The 17805-nt window shown below is 38.1% G+C and overlaps 1 protein-coding gene across 3 annotated transcripts in view; it reads right to left on the bottom strand.

Moving 5' to 3' along the window:
• LOC124610394 (carnitine O-palmitoyltransferase 1, liver isoform) overlaps positions 1-17805 on the bottom strand; it is a 172188-nt gene that overhangs the window by 42799 nt on the left and 111584 nt on the right. For all 3 annotated transcript variants that reach the window (XM_047140155.1, XM_047140154.1, XM_047140156.1), the window contains exons 7-10: positions 16429-16628; positions 9759-9963; positions 4489-4596; positions 4263-4288 (exon numbers count right to left, since the gene is read on the bottom strand). In XM_047140155.1, coding sequence (XP_046996111.1) covers positions 4263-4288; positions 4489-4596; positions 9759-9963; positions 16429-16628 — 539 coding nt within the window. The remainder of the gene's footprint in view (positions 1-4262; positions 4289-4488; positions 4597-9758; positions 9964-16428; positions 16629-17805) is intronic.

Genomic DNA, 17805 nt, shown 5'->3' with positions numbered 1-17805 from the left:
AAAGTATGACCAATGTATGACATCCCAGAACTGCAAGGGATACTGTTGACATCTGCCTTATGCAAACAAAGTCAGTCATTAAATCTGGGTTATGTGCTAAAGCCTGTAACCAAGAAATTTCAGAAATTAACATTGAAGGAAACACTTTGGAAGTCCTACTCAAATACCAGAGTCTTTAATGAACTCTTTATAAATGTAGCAAAGTCTGATGTGAATGTAACAGATTATTACAACAAAGTAAATCCATTTGGGCTAAATGAGAAGTCTGAAAAATTCACAAAATTTTTGAAAGTTTCTATGAAGGCTGTAGAAAACACAATCATAGCACTAAAAAACAAAAAAATTGCAGGATTTGGTGGAATACCCACCAAAGTTATTAAAGCAGTACACAACAAAATTGCAAACCTATTAGTTCAAATAATAAATCAGTGTTTTGAAGAGGACTGTTTCCCAAAGTTACTGAAACATGCTGATGTCAACCCTTTCTTCAGAAATGGATCAAGAGAGATGATAGGAAATTATCATCCTATCTCAATTCTCCCAGTCATACCTAAAATATTTGATGAAGTTGCTGTTGCCCAAATCCAAAATTTCATTGCAAAATATTCTATTATTCTAAACAATATATTTGGTTTTCAAGAAGGGAAAAACACCACAGACGCAGTGAACATCTTCATTGAGAAAATAAGTACATTATTAGGCAAGAGCAATACAGTGGCAGGAATTTTCTGTGACCTCACAAAGGCATTTGATTCTGTGAACCACACATTAGTTATTTAGAAATTTGAAAAGTATGGCATTAGGGACAGTGACCTACAATGGCATAAATCATTCTTAACAAACAGAAAACAAAGAGTCAGCATTTCTTTAAATGGTACAAATTACTATTCCCACTGGAAGAAAATATATTAAGGTACTCCACATGGCTCCATATTAATGAGTTACCAGTTCTATTTGCAGATGATACTTCTGCCTTAGTTGCAAATCAGGCGTCAGAAAAAATTCCCAAATCTGTCTCAGCACCCTCAGTACCTTAGAAACTTGGCATCAGCTAAATGGGTTGCATCTAAACATATCCAAGACTCACATGATGCAATTCCAAACCAGACAGACAAAATGTGAGCAGATTAAGATTGTTCACAACAACTGAGGTATAGAAGAACTTGATTTAGTCAAATTACTGGATAAAAATATGAGCTGGCAGGCACACAACGAGCACCTAGCAAACACACTAAGCAACTTTGCATTTGCAATGCAAATATTATCAACTGCTAATTACAAAACATATTCATGCAAACATCATTCCAGCTTACAAAGTGACATTGCCTCTTACTAATTGTTCTCTTCTTCCACAGGATAACCACAGAATTTATGAAAAGACTTTAACATCTGCATGAACCTATTGTGAAATTGTTTTTGTAATACCATATAGCCTAATGATAAGGTATACCCTCAAAACATGTTGCACAGTAATTAAATAATACATTAGTTAACAGATTTTGTGACTGGTAGCAGTAGTTAAAAACCTTTACATAATAGGAATTTAATTTGATACACACCTACACTGGACATATGGTCTTGAGGTGATATGACTCAATAAAATCCTCTCTGGCTTTCTGCTGTGTCAAGCATTTATTTAGACACAGACTATTGTCTGAGTGATCCTAAACATGGTCAAGTGGTAATTGACTGGTGTGTAGTTGCTGCCCTCATCCTTGTATTGTTATGGTACTGGCTATGACACACTGGCGCTCAATCTGTTTCTGTCCTACATTTACTGCTACCACTCCAATCTCATGGTGGTTGGGTTCCACAGTGTGCTCAGTTGCAAACTGCTCTTGGTTCATTGAGCAGAAGCCATTTCTGATGTTTAAAACTTGGCACAAGAACTATATGCATGGCTACATCAACAAACAAATATTGAAAGCAATTTCAAGATCTATCAGCAACTGGAACACTAAAGAGGAGGAGAGTAAAAAGTTGCATTTTTGCCTTTCTGAGGTTCAGTGGCAGGGAAGATTAGGTGGCTCCTGAAGATACATAACATCAAGTCATTCATCCAGTTGTGAAAGAAATTGTAGGCCTCACAATTGGCATTTACGGAAAATACCTTTTGAGTGCAGATAACATTATGTGAGGCAGACTGTGTGCACAAAAGAGGTGCCTATTTGGAGAAATCAGAATTAGCTGAATGCTCATTGGAGAATTGACACAAAATTGCAGTCACCGACACCTATTTTATCACAAAAACTAATAACAAATGAAGTTGTATAACACCAATGGCTGGAAGACCCTGAAGAGCAGTTAAACCTACCGAAATCTAAAGGTTTACCTAAAGAAGCTACACTGATTAAAATATCTGTTATCATCATCACTAGAAATGGCAGTTTGCAACTGAGCACAGCAAGGATTAAGTGTGTTTGGTAGTTGCAGAACAGTGGTATTGTCTCATATGATGTTGAACTGACCACCAGTAATGTCACAGTTAGAACCATGGATATATAAGGATTGTGACAGCAGCCACACAGCAAACAATTGACAATGTTTGAGGAGCATTTGGCCAAAAGCTCATGCATATACAGCCACTTGACACAACTAGTGCCTGAGAAGATTTTATTCACACACTTATATTGTAAAATTACAACATCAGGAACAGCAGTGGAATGGAATTCACAAAATAAAGTGTTCATAAAATTCCATGTATGCCACACAGTTTTCAAAATGCCCATCTTCTACTGCTATAAACATTTGCAGTTACTGGTGCTGAGATTTCTAGACAAAGTAAAGAGATTCCTTTGATAGCATTGCACATACTGCAACAATGCAAAGTTTAAAAATATCTTGGATCATCATAACTACTGTGAAGACTTAATTAATCTTTGACGCTAATACAGAGATAAAAATTCCTGTGGTGTCAAATCAGGTGAACATGCAGGCCAACTGATGCCATCTTCACTTCCCATTCAACAACAAGTAAAGAGCAGGTGAGCATCTTCCTAGCCACAAGTGAGTGATGAGCTGGACAACCATCCTGCTGCTACCAGTTATTTACATGTTTCAAGGGGTACTTCATCTAGAAGAGCCGTAGCACTTCAAAAAGAAATTGTTCAAATCTGCTGCCTATTAATGTTTCTTCAATGAACAAAGAACCAATTAGATAAACTCCAATAACCTCACCCTGTCTCAGTCAGAGGGGATTCTCTGCCTTATCTGACATGACTTATTTCCTTAGTTAGGTGTGAGGTCACTAATTTTCACATAATACAGCAATAAGTTTGATGTCCAAAATATATAAATATTAAGTTCTAAATATTGTGATCACTCCTAAACTACTTTTTGAATTTTAAAGAGAAAAAGACTCAATTCATCTCTTTCATATACACAATATTAACAGTAGGAATTACCATAGTTCCATCTGAAAATGTGATATTGATACCGATATCTCTCTAACAACGCTATGGAAGAAGACTATACATCCTTTAGTGAGGACTTTCTTACAATACATCAGGGTCAAAGAGAAATATATCTTAAACAGTTCCAAAAATATGAGATGAATAGCGCAGAAAAACCTACCGTTTAATAAACAGTGGGTAAGTGTGGTGTCAAAATACAAGTTCCACAGATAATTTTTTATTTAGGCTTTAACTGGCTTTGGATATAACAATTCATCTTTATATCGTTGAACTCTTCATTTTATAAAAGGAAGGGAGAAAGATAAGTGTTTAACATACACATTGATGAAAAGATCATTAAAGATGAATCACAAATTCATACCGGACTAGGATGGAGAAGAAAACTGACCTTGTATATTTCAAAGGTACTATCCCAGCATTTGCTTTAATTGATTTACAGAAATCAGAAAAACTGGAGAGAGAATCAAGTTCCAAACTGCTTTGCAACACTGCTCCAATCACTTTTGAAGAATGCTTGTAAACTTTATATGATTATTATTATTATTATTATTTCTTTCTTTCCTTTCTCAGACATTATGTCTGGTTAAAAATGGAAAGTGACGCAGATCTTGATCAAGCATGACTTCCTTTTAACTGTCGATATATGTTACATTGCATTTAGGAACTTTCGGGTAATTGAACATGTATCAATAATTACAGATTTCTGTAGTTGTATATATATGTTTGGATGTAGCTGTATTGTGTTGATGTATTATTATTATTATTATTATTATTATTGTTATTGTAAAATACCAGTACACAGATTTAAAAAGTATCAAGAAAATTGGACTCTTTGTTCATGCTACTCACCAAGAATGTTCTGCATTGAAACCAATCTGAAAGAGAAAAGTAAACAACATGTAATGGATGTACACATCACACACATATATTACATTCACATTTGAAATACTATATGCATGAAATTGTAAATACAGTTCAGAAAATTTCTACGTATTTGCATTATTAAGAGTATTGCACAAACATTTAAACCAAATATTACTAATAAAAAACTTATTAAACAAGTAATAACACTTACACGACCATTAGATCCAACACAAAGGGTAAAAGACTTATCGAACCAGCGATCATAGCCTTTTCCATGAAGTAGTATGTGTCCAAATTTGTCTAGTTTGCTAGGATCTTTCTGCAAGAGATTAAAACACCATAGTTTTTGATTATTTTTGTTGCTGTCATCAAAGTTTCTTAGAAACATTAGATAACAATGATAAATCTGAGTAGCTTTAATTACACTAACTTTCCCATATCTATATGTAAATATTTTTGAAGACAACAGTTCTCGTCATGCATAAATACGGTTCGGTGTACTTCCACCCAAAACATCACAGACTCAACAGTTTGAATGTCTACAGCACACAATCTACAGAATAAATATGCAGGGATACACAAAATCTGTAGGACTACTGAATAGTATGCCTTTATTTTAATCGGTAAGAAACATCTTTCCAACTACACAGTTGTAAGTTACTAGTTTTTAATATGCCTGTTACCTCACAAATCTTCCGTCAGAAGTAGAACTCTCACACATTCACACAACAACTTACACGCACATGGCTACTGTCTCTGGCCACTAGCGGGCTGACTGTGAGTGTGTCTGACATAAGCAGCAATCTGTTGGGGTAGGTGATGTGCAAGTGGCATGGGGCAGGAAGGGGGAGAGGAATGGGGGGAAGATGCTAATGTTTCCAGTGGAAGTGTGCAAGGATGTTGGGGGTCAAATAGGGCTGCTGGTGGCAGCATAGGGAAAGAGGGGGGAGACAAAGAAGCATATAGGCTGGTGGAGAACAGGATCTAATGGAGGCTGAGGCCAGAGGGGTTACAATAACAAAGAATATGTTGCACAATTCAGAAGAGCTGGTGCTGGTAGGAAGAATCCAAATGGCACATGCTGTGAAGCAGTCATTAAAGTGAAGCACATTGTGTTGGGTGGCATGTTCAGCAACTGGGTTGTCCAGCTGTCTCTTGGCCAGTTTGATGATGGCCACTGATGTAGGCAGACAGCTTGTTAGTCACGCCCACGTAGAATGCGACACAGTAGGTGCAGCAAAGTTTGAAGATTACATGGCCGTAATATTGATGTTTTATTGATATCAGAATCGATTTTCGATAGCATAGTGATCATCTTCAGTGCTGTGGTGTACAAATTAAACTCAGACACTGGTATCAAGTTATCAATAACCAAAACTGAGAAGCGATCACAATGAGTTATTGATAACTTGATACCAGTGTCTGAGTTTAATTTGTACACCACAGCACTGAAGATGATCACTACGTGATCGAAAATCGATTCTGATATCAATAAAACATCAATATTACGGCCAACGCTGACCTTCCTTTTAATTTAACATATAGGGTCGTTGTGACACAGCACTCCGTGGAGCCGCCAATCAATGATTGCTTTTGCTTATCATTCCATGAGGAGTTGCCATCTGATATGAAGCAGCAGCTCACTAGCCTCATCACAGAGACTTTGTATGGGGCTGTTTCTAAAGGCACCAATGTCCAACTTCATTTTTTCATGGTGCACCATATCCACCATTTTTATACAAGAAGGTCTTACAGAACCATACAAAGTGCATGCATAATCAAGCTGAATTTGCACAACGGCTCTGTAAAATTGGAGCAATAAAGTGCGGTCTGCTCCCTATGAAATAGGGTAGTAGCTCCCCATGAACTATGGCTAATCTACATTGCTGAAAAAAAAAATTAGTACACCATTGTAGAGCTTTCCAATTCACTCAGTTTTGTTGCAACAGTGCAGATGGAGTACATGAAATTATTACATTCACAGGTCAATAGCACAAGGGGCTCTGAGGTACCAGGTATTAACCCATGCTGAAACACCCATATCAGTGTGTGCTGTAGCATCTACACACGCAATGCAGGAACTGACACTGGCATCCAGTCAATCATACTGATAGTGAATATAATCCTGGGGTAGTTATGCCACACCTGCTTGACATGTTCACATAGTTCTGTAAGAGCTGTTCATTCATGAGTCACACAAGTCACTCCTCATCCCATCATATCTCACACCCACTCAACTGGAGACAAGTCCAGAGATTGTGCTCACCAGGGAAGTTGCTGCACATCTTGCAGAGCACATTGGGTTTCACGGACAGTGTGTGGGCAACCATTATCCTTTTGGAACAACACATGATCAGCAAAAGAATGGGTCTAACAACATTCTGCACATACTGAGCACTGATCAGTGTACCCTCCTGAAACACCAAACATGAAGAATTGTAACTTACCACACCCCAGACTATAAGGACTGCAGATGGGGTCAATGTTGTCTTGGATGAATGCACTCTACAAGCAGCACTCACCAGGTCTATGAGGGCTTACCGAAAAAAAAACTATATATTTTCAAATTGTTTACAAAACAACCTTATCCCCTTCAAAATACTCTGCATTACAGCTAATACATTTGTCCAGCCTGCACTTCCACTGTTTGACATTTTTTTGCAGTCATGTTTAGAAATGGCTGAAAGCTTCTCCCTCATTCTTTACTTGACTTCTTCAGTGTTATCAAATCAGTGTCCTTTAATACCCCTTTTCATGTGTGGAAATAAGAAAAAGTCACACGGAACAAGGTCAGATGAGTAAGGTGCGTGGAACAGGGGAACTATGTCATTTTTAGCCGAAAACTAACAGAGATGGCTGTGTGCAGATGTATTGTCATGATGGAAGAACAAGTCTCCTGTCTGGCACCAGGCCGTTTTTAATTAACACTGTTGCACAATCTTTTTAAAACTGCCAAATGAAAGGTTTGATTGCTGGTCTGACCTAGGGGAACAAACTCTGAATGAACTAAGTCCTTGGCATCAAAAAAGAAAATCAGCATTGCTTTGATGTTTGATTTGACTTCAAGACATTTTTTTGGACACAGTACAGTGGAGAGGACATGTTGCACTGGCTTCACTGTTGCTTTGTTTCTGGCTCATAACCACAGCACCATGACCCATCACCAGTAATGAATGACCTTTGATAGAAAATCTGGATCAGTTTCAAGGTGTTGTTTCAAAACATAATGTTTCAACTCAGCTTTCCTTTTGATTGTCAGTCAGAACCTGAGGAACAAACTTGGCAACTAGCCACTTCATTCCGAAATCTTCTGTTAAAATTTGCTGAACTGAGCTCCAAGATAGCCACTAATCTCTAACAGTTGATCAGATGGTCTGTGAGCACGAGCTCTCAATTTTTTTCAATATTTTTGTCCATTCGGGCAGTTGATGGGCGTCCAGAATGAAGTTTGTCATCAATCGACAAGTCGCTATTTCTAAATACAGCAACCACTCGTACACTTGAATTTTCCCCATAGCATCATCTTGGTAAGCTGTTTCCAACATTAAAACACTTTCAGCAGCATTTTTAGAGAGTAGAAAACAAAATTTCACAGCTGCGTGCTGTTCACTTGAACTTACCATAAAAAAAAAAAAAAAAACGAGAACAAAACACCACTAGCAAAAATAATCACTGCAGATGAACAGAACAAGTGAGGTCGACAACACAGGTGCCACTGAACTGGCAATGAGTTGCGGTATACACTCCTAGTGGCAGAAATGCATTCTACACAAGCTCCACCCATTGCAATGTTATTGTGTTTTCTTTTTCCTTTTTTTTTGGGTAGTCCTTGTACATGCAAACGATGGTCACTTGAGTGTTGGCAGAACCTGCTTTCATCGCTGAAGACCACCGTGTGCCATTCCATCTTGCAAGTGATCCTCTGACTGCACCAGTTAAGCCACAGAGGTTGATGCTTTGACATGAGTGGAAGATGGGCTAGAGATGTGTGCGCTCTTAGTCCCACTCTAATAAATGGTTCACAACAGTTTGTATGACATGTCTGGGCTCACAAGCCCTCTTATCTGTGCTGTGGCAGCTGTTAATGCTGCCACTGCTGCCCTTACAATTTGATGTACGTGGCGTGTGTCTGTACTGCATGGACATTCAGGAAGCATGAGAGTGCCTCTGTTGTATGGTTTACTGCTTGCTTCACATGTTTGCACCACACTGAGCCTTCTGGCTGAAAGCATGCCCTATTATAAGGTAGACATAGATAGCGTTCTGGGAACCAGGCCACTATGCTATCTGTTGGTAGATGATGTTAAAACCATTCTCAGTGCATCTACTATCCTCCAGGTGGCATATGCTGCCATCACATCAAAATCAACATAGTCTTTCCAGGTGCAGTAGTTTTTTTTCAGCGGTGTGTTTTAAACTATTAAGGGATTTTAGGTAGCAAGCTTTCAAGTCCCTATTGTACGGTAACCAGGTAAGCTTATAACTAAATGTGAGGCCCACAAAAACCTCGCTGTTTCTTTAAAATTGAGAATTAAGCCCTACATCCTCAACTCAAGTGAGTTACAAAAGAAACGTAAACAGTTAAGAAAGACTCAGACACAGTCTACATGGTTGATAAATTAAAATCTCTCTTCTCTGTCTGTTCCTCCAAACTTTTTATCGTGACCTGCAGCTGATGAGTTGCCATTGCTAGGCTTTACGAGGAAAAAAATATAGAGAAGTTGTCCAGAAACAAAGAATACAGTCACACTTAAAACACTGTCTTGGATAACACCATTCTCTTGTTCAAAGTGATCTAAGAGGTCATCACCGTTTCCATATTTAAAGTAGCATGATTTGGGGAAGGAGCATACAATTGGGGGAAAACATCCTTGAGAGCTCTATTTGTGAGTTGTCTGAGCATACTGTGCCTGCAAGTAATATCACAGGACTTCTTGATATAAAAAACTTTACCTCTCACATGGTGCTAGTGTATGAAAGACTGTTGTATAACTGGTTCCTGGAGAAGGCATTCTGCATCATAATGTGGTTTACTGTTAAAATTCCAAGAGCACTTGATCCTACGAGAGTCAATCAATGTATTGCTTCCTCCTATGTATAGCTCAAGAAAATTCCACGAATAAAAAATTAGAGAGATATGAACTCATAAGGAAGCTTACCAACAATCATTGGTCCCACAAATCATTTGCAATTGGAACAGGAAATGGGGGAAGTGACAGTAGTACACAATGTACCCTTCACCACATATTGTAAGGTGGCTTGCGGAATGTAGATCTGAATATTCTGGAGCACCTACAGGTAGTGTGACTTTTTGTATGTACAGTCAGTTTGTCTCAAATGAGTGTCATTCACTCTAACTAACATCCTTTCTCTGTCAACCCAATCAGAAACTGAGCCACGATGATTCCCGCATCTTTGTTACTGTATTCTAGTATATACAATCTACTGTGTATAACTATATTTCACAATTAATCAGCTTACCTCATCATATTCATATGGAATATCATCAAGAGCAACAACAAAGGCAGCCCTTTCAATGGCATCTAAAGATTGTCTGTTAGTTCCCTTGAAAAAGAATTCTTTTCGTGTTTTTGACCAATGCGTACGTTCTCCTGCTGTCAGTGCTGCTAACTTTTCTTCCCCAGGTGCTGGCGGTGAAGTGTCTTCTAAAATTTTTTTTATTTGTCTGCAAACAATAGTAACATTTTCCATTTTTAAGTCATATTTGCGTAAAAATATTCAGTATTGGACATAAAATCTTATTTATTAATAAGAGCCTATTAATGCACAAAATGAGCAACAAAAAATGATTAGAAGACTGGCAAATTAACAGCCAGATAACAAATGAAACCGTAACATTGACTACAACATATCAAATATTATTACGATTCATTAACTATGTAAACATAACTCTTGGAGATAAAAACAATGACTCATCAAATTTGCAACACATTTAAGGTAACAATGGATTTATTACTAAATACAGGATATCATTTATTATCAAACAGCCCATACTTCCCAACATGCACTTTTGTGATTCTGCCAATTTGTTTTATTGCAGAAGTAGTAGAGATTATGTTAGGCAAGAGATGGGAACATCTAATACAGCCTGAATTGGCTCACTTAGCATATGATACTGAGCTGACAGCAATATTTGTTTAGTAACACATAATTCAGACAGCTACAAAATATCAAACAGAAGACACATGTTATGTAACAGAATGACACAATGTGACTTGCAAATTAATTCTTGAGTACCTTTACAGGTTGATAACTACATTAATCCTCCCCTAAACTACTGGAGAGACTAGGAAGTACCATCTTGGTCCTAGTCTAAATGAAGGAAAAATCCTGATGCTCACCTCCCCGTAGTGGAGAGGGAAACATCTGATACAAACAGCTAATGAGCACAAGGACCAAATGACTTCTGGGATAAGGAACTCACTCTCCCAAGTGCCAATGGTCACTTTGGTGGGTGGATGAGCCAGTAGAGATGTAGGGCACTCTCTAGCCTTAGGAAGGACATTCTCCTAAATACGGAATAACTTTTCACAAGCCAATGCTATAGGATGTGGAAGGCTAGGGGAAACCATCACATTAAACACCTGCAGGATATCCCAAGAAACAGCAGTTTTGTTTCATTTAAGAAATGAATGTGACACATGCTTTTTTAAAAGATTCTGAAATAGTACCCCATTCGGATCTCCGGGAGAGGACTGCAGAAGTCTGTGCTTCCAATAAAATAAATGTTATGAAGAATACAAGAAAATGAATTGCAACATGTAATGTCCGGACACTCCTGAGGCGCAGCAAGCTACAGAACCTCAAGCTGGAAATGATAAGAATGAGAACTGAAATACTAGGAATGCAAGAGTTGAGATGGCCAGACATTGGAGACTTCTCGAGTAGTGACTACAGGTTATACACAAGGGCTGTGCAAAGGAACGACTGAGAGGAGGAGGGGTAGCACTGGTCCTTTCCAAGGATCTCAGATGTCGAGTGGTTGATAACCTACAAATAGGCGGAAGAGTACCACTTGTACGACTGGACACAAAACTGCACAAGACAGTGATAATCTAAGTGTCCATGCTGACATCAACCTATGATGATGAAATGGAAAGAATGTACAATGAGATAAAAGGTGCTGTAAACATGGTCCAAGGAGAAGGCATAAATGGAAAGCCCCTAGAGATAGGAGAGACATCAGATTGACTTCATTCTAGTTAGACAAAGGTTCCACAACCAAGTAAGAGACTGTAGAAGCTACCCAGGCTCAAACATTGACAGTGTCCATAATGCAGTGACAGGAGAATGTGATCTGAAATTCAGAAACCTGTTGAAATGAACTGTAAGAAATGCAATCAGAACAAAATAAAGGATAATATGTTTATGTTGACATACTAATAACAAACAAACATGGTTACAGTTATTAACAACACCAGAAATGTTGAAGAAAGATGGGAGTCCTTCAAAAGCTATATGCTATGAGTAGCAAACGAAGTAGTAGGGAGACAGATGATAAAACATAATAGCAAAAATAAATTTAAGATGTAACCTGAAAAAAGACAACACTGAGGAAGGACAAATGCAACATAAGGGCATTGAGGAATGAAATCAATCTGGAGTTGAAAAAGGCTATACAACAATTCTTGGAGGACCAATGCAAAGAAACGAATGAAATGATCAAGGTAGGAAAGCCACAATCTGCCTATAAATCAATTACACAGTTCTTTGGAAGCAGACAAATAAAATACAGTAAAATCCAAAATGAAGATAGATTATTATTATATGAGCAGAAAGACATAGTAGAAAGGTGGAAATAATACCTTGAAAAATCGTATGCAGAAAATAATCATGTCCTGGAACTAGAGAACATTGAGGAAATTGACCCAGAAGAAGAGGAAGACTATATCTTGTGTGATGAGCTCAACCTTTCAGTCAGGCACCTAAAACCTAGGAAAGCTACTGCAGTTGATGTTGTACCACCAGAACTCATCAACGCTACTCAAGAACAGCTATATGAAGAACTGTTTCATCTCATACAATTTATATACGAAACCATGGAGCTCCCAACAGACTTTAAAAACTGTGAGACAGTGCCAATGCGAAAGAAAGCATCTGTAAACAGATGTGAACAAGATAGGATGGTAACAAACACCTCAAAGATCTTGACCTCTAGCATTATACACTGGATAGAAGGCAACATAGATGCAATGATTACAGTCGAACAATTTGGCTTGAGAAAAGGTGTACGCACACAAGAATCAATACTCAGTTTATGATCAATTCTTGAGAAAAGATTAAAGAAGGGTCAAGACACATATATTGCCTTCTTTGTCTTAGAAAAGACATTCAACATGGTAGACTGGCAACAACTTTTTAAGATGCTGAGAGAGATTGGCATCAAGTATAAGGACAGAAAAGTCCTGTAGAGACCATACAGAGAAGAGGACATTTTAATAAGGTGTGGCGAACATCAAGAAGAAGCTACTATTAAGCAGGGTGTACAACAGGGCTGCTCAATCTCTCCTGTCCTGTTCAATAGTTACATTCAGGGGGCAACAGATGAAGCTAGGGAGAGATGAGACATAGGAGGCATTCAAATTCATGGTATGAAAATAAGACATGCTGAGATTTGCTGTTGATATTGCAGTGTTAAGTGAAGATGCAGAACAATTAGAAGCAATGCTGGTCCAGATGGAAACCACCCTCAGCTCTTCCTATATATGAAAATTAAAAAAGGTAACAAAGCAGATAAAACACCACTGCCCAATGTTCACTTAACAATGAGTGACAGGAGATCATCGAATCCTCTGGCTACCTAGGGATTTGAGAGAGGAGACCAAAGCTGTATAGATTAACAGAAGGCCAAAGTAACAAATTACGATAGTGTGTCCGACTGATCACTTACAAAAGCCCTGGTATATCCAGTTGCCCTGTCAGTACATTAAAATCCACAATCCAACAATTTAAGAAGTAAGTGATAGATCATACAAAATCTTAAAAAGGTGATAAAACACTTCTCTCTTTGCCTGCTAGATCATTTGGCAACCTTAATTTTCTAAATATCAAATGCAATCAATAACTCACAAGCTCAGCACACCTATAAACTCCCACCCCAGAAATCCAACACAAACTGCAATCCCTGCTTAAAGCTTTAGACCCTTCCCAGAACATCTCCCCTGAACCCATTTCCCTCCTCATCCCTATGACACCCCAAATACTGACCTTCTATATGCTCCCCAAAATCAACAAAAACAACATTCCTGGACACCCCATTGCAGCTGGCTATTGTGCACCCACTGAAAGAGTTTCGGTCCTCACTCATCAACACTATCAACACTTCCAACTAATTGCATGTAATCCAGTGTCCCACATCGAAGGCACCAACCACTTCCTTCACCAACTCTCCACCATCCCCACGCCTTTACCTCCTGGATTCTACTTGTCACTGTTGATGCTACCTTCCTATACACCAACATACCTCACACCCATAGTGTTGCCGCTATTGAACACTACATTCCACAACATCCTTCAGAGTCCAAACCCACTACCTCATTCCTCATACAAATAACTAATTTTTTCCTATCCCACAACTACTTCTCATTTGAAGAGAAGGTTTATAAACAAATCTGTGACACAGCCATGGGCACCTGCATGGAATCCTCCTACGCCAATCTTTTTTATGGGCCGTCCAGAGGAGACCTTTCTGGCCTCCCAAAACACCTCCCCATTCTCATGTCCCACCCTGTTTATTTGCAGCCCTTTGCCAATGCATCCACTTGGCTTTTCCCAGCTCCTCCCCTTTTTTTGCTCCTTTTTTCCTCACCTCCCCACCCCACAACCTCCAGCCACTGTGCCTGTTGGCTGTCTAGTCCCTACTCACTCCACCAGACAGCTTTCATCCCACTCGTACACTGCTATCCCTTCCACTTCCCAAACCCCTTCAGGCTGCTGCATGCATCCCACACGATAGTTGCATTCTGGCCCAAGATGCTGGAGGTGGCGGTCATGTTTGTGTGAGTGCGCTTGCTTGTGTGTGTGAATGATGTGCGTGTCTCTCTTTACTGACACAGACCAATCAAAAGCTTTATGTGGGTGTCTTAATTGTGCCTGGCAGCAACTTGACATGTCTTCTTTATGGCAAGTAGCAATCTGTCTTTCCTTACATTTTTGTTGCTTTGCAGGTCATTTTAAAGATCCCTTTGGCATGAATTCATGTTGGGTTTCATTCATCATCCATTTGTTCTATTCCTCTCTCATACACACTTTAAGTGGTTTATTTATCGATACATCAAGAGACTGCAGTTGTGAAGTAAATCCTCCCAGAATAACAGCATTCACTGTATTTCCCCATCTCAATTTCTCTTTCATGGAGTTTTTCAAATGACTACTAAAGCTAACCTAGTACAAAAGAGAGGTCCTCTTCAATAAGGCACCTTTCTTTCACTCCCATGCACTGTTAATCTATAATTTTATACCTGTCTTGTCTATCCAACCCTAGTCGTATATGTGAACAACACCACCTGACAGTATTTTAGGTTTTGACATTGTTTCGCTCTTGAAAATGAACACTGGATTAAGTTTAGTACTGTCAGCACACCATAAAAGGACAGCACTGTAGAGTATTTTTTCATGATCATCTGTTTTAATAGATACAGTTTTAGCACCTTTCATAGCAACAGTTGTGTCACTCGGCGCATCAAATGTCTGAGGAGTTTTGTTCATATTCACTATTTGGCTTAGTTCCACACTCGTTTTCTTTCAATGTTGAATAATAAAGTGATGGAAAGATAATATTTTCTCTCATACTCTTGTGGCACTTTCTGAGGTATTTTGATTTTGGTTCGCATGTTAACTCCATGATGCTTCATAAACCTAAAGCACCAACCAACTCCACCCTTAACAGACTAAGTTCCACTTTAGCACTACCTTACAAGTGTGTATTAGAATCATTGCTGTATTAATTCCAACGCCATTTTGATGGTGTCCTTGAATCCATTTCAGTACATAATTTTCTATTTTGGCCATTTTCCATTCAGTCCTCTATTTGCAAATTTCGTCTTCCTTACTGTTTTTTTTTTTTTTCAGTTTTTCTTTACTGGCCTGCAATTCACAAATGGTTTTTTCTGTTGCTGGAGGCCAAATGCAGCTCAGCTGCTCTGTTTGCATGTTGTTATGTCTACACTATTACTTTTAATTTATAGCCTGCATCATATGAAGACCTCTTACTTTTTCCATTACAAAACTAGTGACTAATGAAAATATTGCACTATTATCAATAATACAAATCACTTTCAGTTCAAATTTCCTGGCACTGTAGACTGCACTGACGCACGATAGGCTAGATAGTGTTCTGGGTTTATGATGGCGGGTCAGGAAGTAGGCAGTGTTAGCAAACTTTTCAATCCCTACAACAACTCATGTTCGTCGCATCAGTGACCTGGTGTTGCCAGTTGAATCCAATTTTGCCAGATAGAGGAATGTTTCCTGCAGCATCAAGTATATGGCTATTTTTAAGACTGGTGGGAATTTTAAATCAAACACTGGACTTTTTATATTAATTTCTAGTAGAAGACACACCTTAATTTTGGAGGAAATTTTTCAAAGAAAAATGTATGTCTTGCAGTCCGAAAAATACAGTAATCATTTCATCTTATATTCCACAATCTACAGTTACCATAAAATAATAGTACACAAGTGTGACAAATACTCTCCTTTTCTCCAAAAAGACAACATTTTCATTCTGGTGCACTTCTCTCTCTTCCTTTTACATCTATATTTCTGTGTAATATAATTTTCTAAAATATTATAAATCTCACTGCATAATATGCCATTACAACTACCAAATGAATACTTTTTGATTTCTTACATTATTATTATTTGAAATATTTCCTTTTACTTGCTTTGCCAATGTTAAATATTCCATGACAGACTGTCTGACTTTCATCTCTATTTAGTTGGAGACATGAGAGAAAACTAATGATGGGGCAGGCAGCATAACTTGGGAAAGGTGCCTGTTGGTTATACACAAGTCAGAGAGATAGATAGATAGATAGATAGATAGAGAGAGAGAGAGAGAGAGAGAGAGAGAGAGAGAGAGAGAGAGAGAGCTTAATACACTATTTAAAATATGTACAGATATGCTTACATTTCTATTTCACATGGTCTCAAAATACGGCGTTGATAGTAAATCGGCACCTTGAAGTAGCGACCACGATGATACACAACAATGTGGTTTGAATCATTATAATGCACAATGCGATCTGTTTCATCTCCAGGAACTCTGGTTGTGTTAAACATTCTTTCATATTGCCATGAACAAAGTGGGACTAAGCCCTGTATAAGAATCTGTATAGGAAGAAAGAATATAACAATTACTCAAGACATATTGTAAAAAAGGAGACAGCAACCAAGACAACAGGTCTCAATGAATCTTGAAATTAACAGCTTAGCAACTGTAAACAAATGAAGAAAAGCAGTATTTCAGTTTTAAGAGACATACAGTACGTTTAGTGTCAAATGACCACTCTATTTTAAAATCAAGATGTGAGAAATTATGAGGCATACAGAGGAGAGCTGAAAAACCTTCAGCTCTCAGGCTTACATTGTTTGTCAATGTCAGAGCATGGATGCCTGCATGCACAAGTATTGCCACTGGTTATGATTATATATTTAAGATGAGTGGTCATCTAATATTCTTATAGTAGTATATTTTCTGTATTCTGTCGCTTCAATTTTCATAATAGAAACATCTATAATTTCAAAAGACATATATCAAAATTAATTCTTTCCCTTGGCTGTCCCCCCCGCCCTCCCCCTAGGATTCAACTTAAAATGGGAGAGGAAAAAAAATGGAACAGTACGCACACACGACAAGGACAACGTGCAAACATGCTGCATCATTTTCTGTGTCCACACTGCATTCGTCTACCATCAAAAACTACAGTGATCATATTATCCTTATCTTTGCCACAAGCTGTTCAATTCTGTTGTGTTTTAATCATTTCATTGAAACTGTACATTTGCACTTGAATTATGACTTACAAAAGAACGATGGTGCGTTAAGGAATAACATACAACATAGTAACTTCAGTTTTGGGAAAAACACCACTCTAAATAATGCACATGTTGGCACCCACTGTTTCAAGTAAATGTTTCGTTTTTTTGCTCAGTAGTACTTAATTTATGACTCTTTTGAGTCGGAAGGTCATAATTGTCTATTCCATGGTATCATTTTTATTTTCAGCAACTTGCGCTTCTGCAATCTTCAAACATCAAACATAAATGCAAAATTTGAAAGATAAATAACCATGATAGGTGGTGCAGTAGACACATCTCCACATTTTAAAATCATTTTTATTCATTTACAATTGCTAGAGCTGACATACTCCCCTTGTAAGAAAGAATAATTTATAATCAGGTGTGTTTCCCCTTACATATTAAACCCATACAGCTTATGAAGATAAAAGTAACATTAAAATAGGGGAGACATACAGGCAGTCATTCTTCCCACACTCTGCCCAAA

This window comes from Schistocerca americana, chromosome 1 (assembly GCF_021461395.2).
Source record: "Schistocerca americana isolate TAMUIC-IGC-003095 chromosome 1, iqSchAmer2.1, whole genome shotgun sequence".
NCBI lineage: Eukaryota > Metazoa > Arthropoda > Insecta > Orthoptera > Acrididae > Schistocerca > Schistocerca americana.
This window is presented reverse-complemented; position numbering and strand designations above follow the sequence as displayed.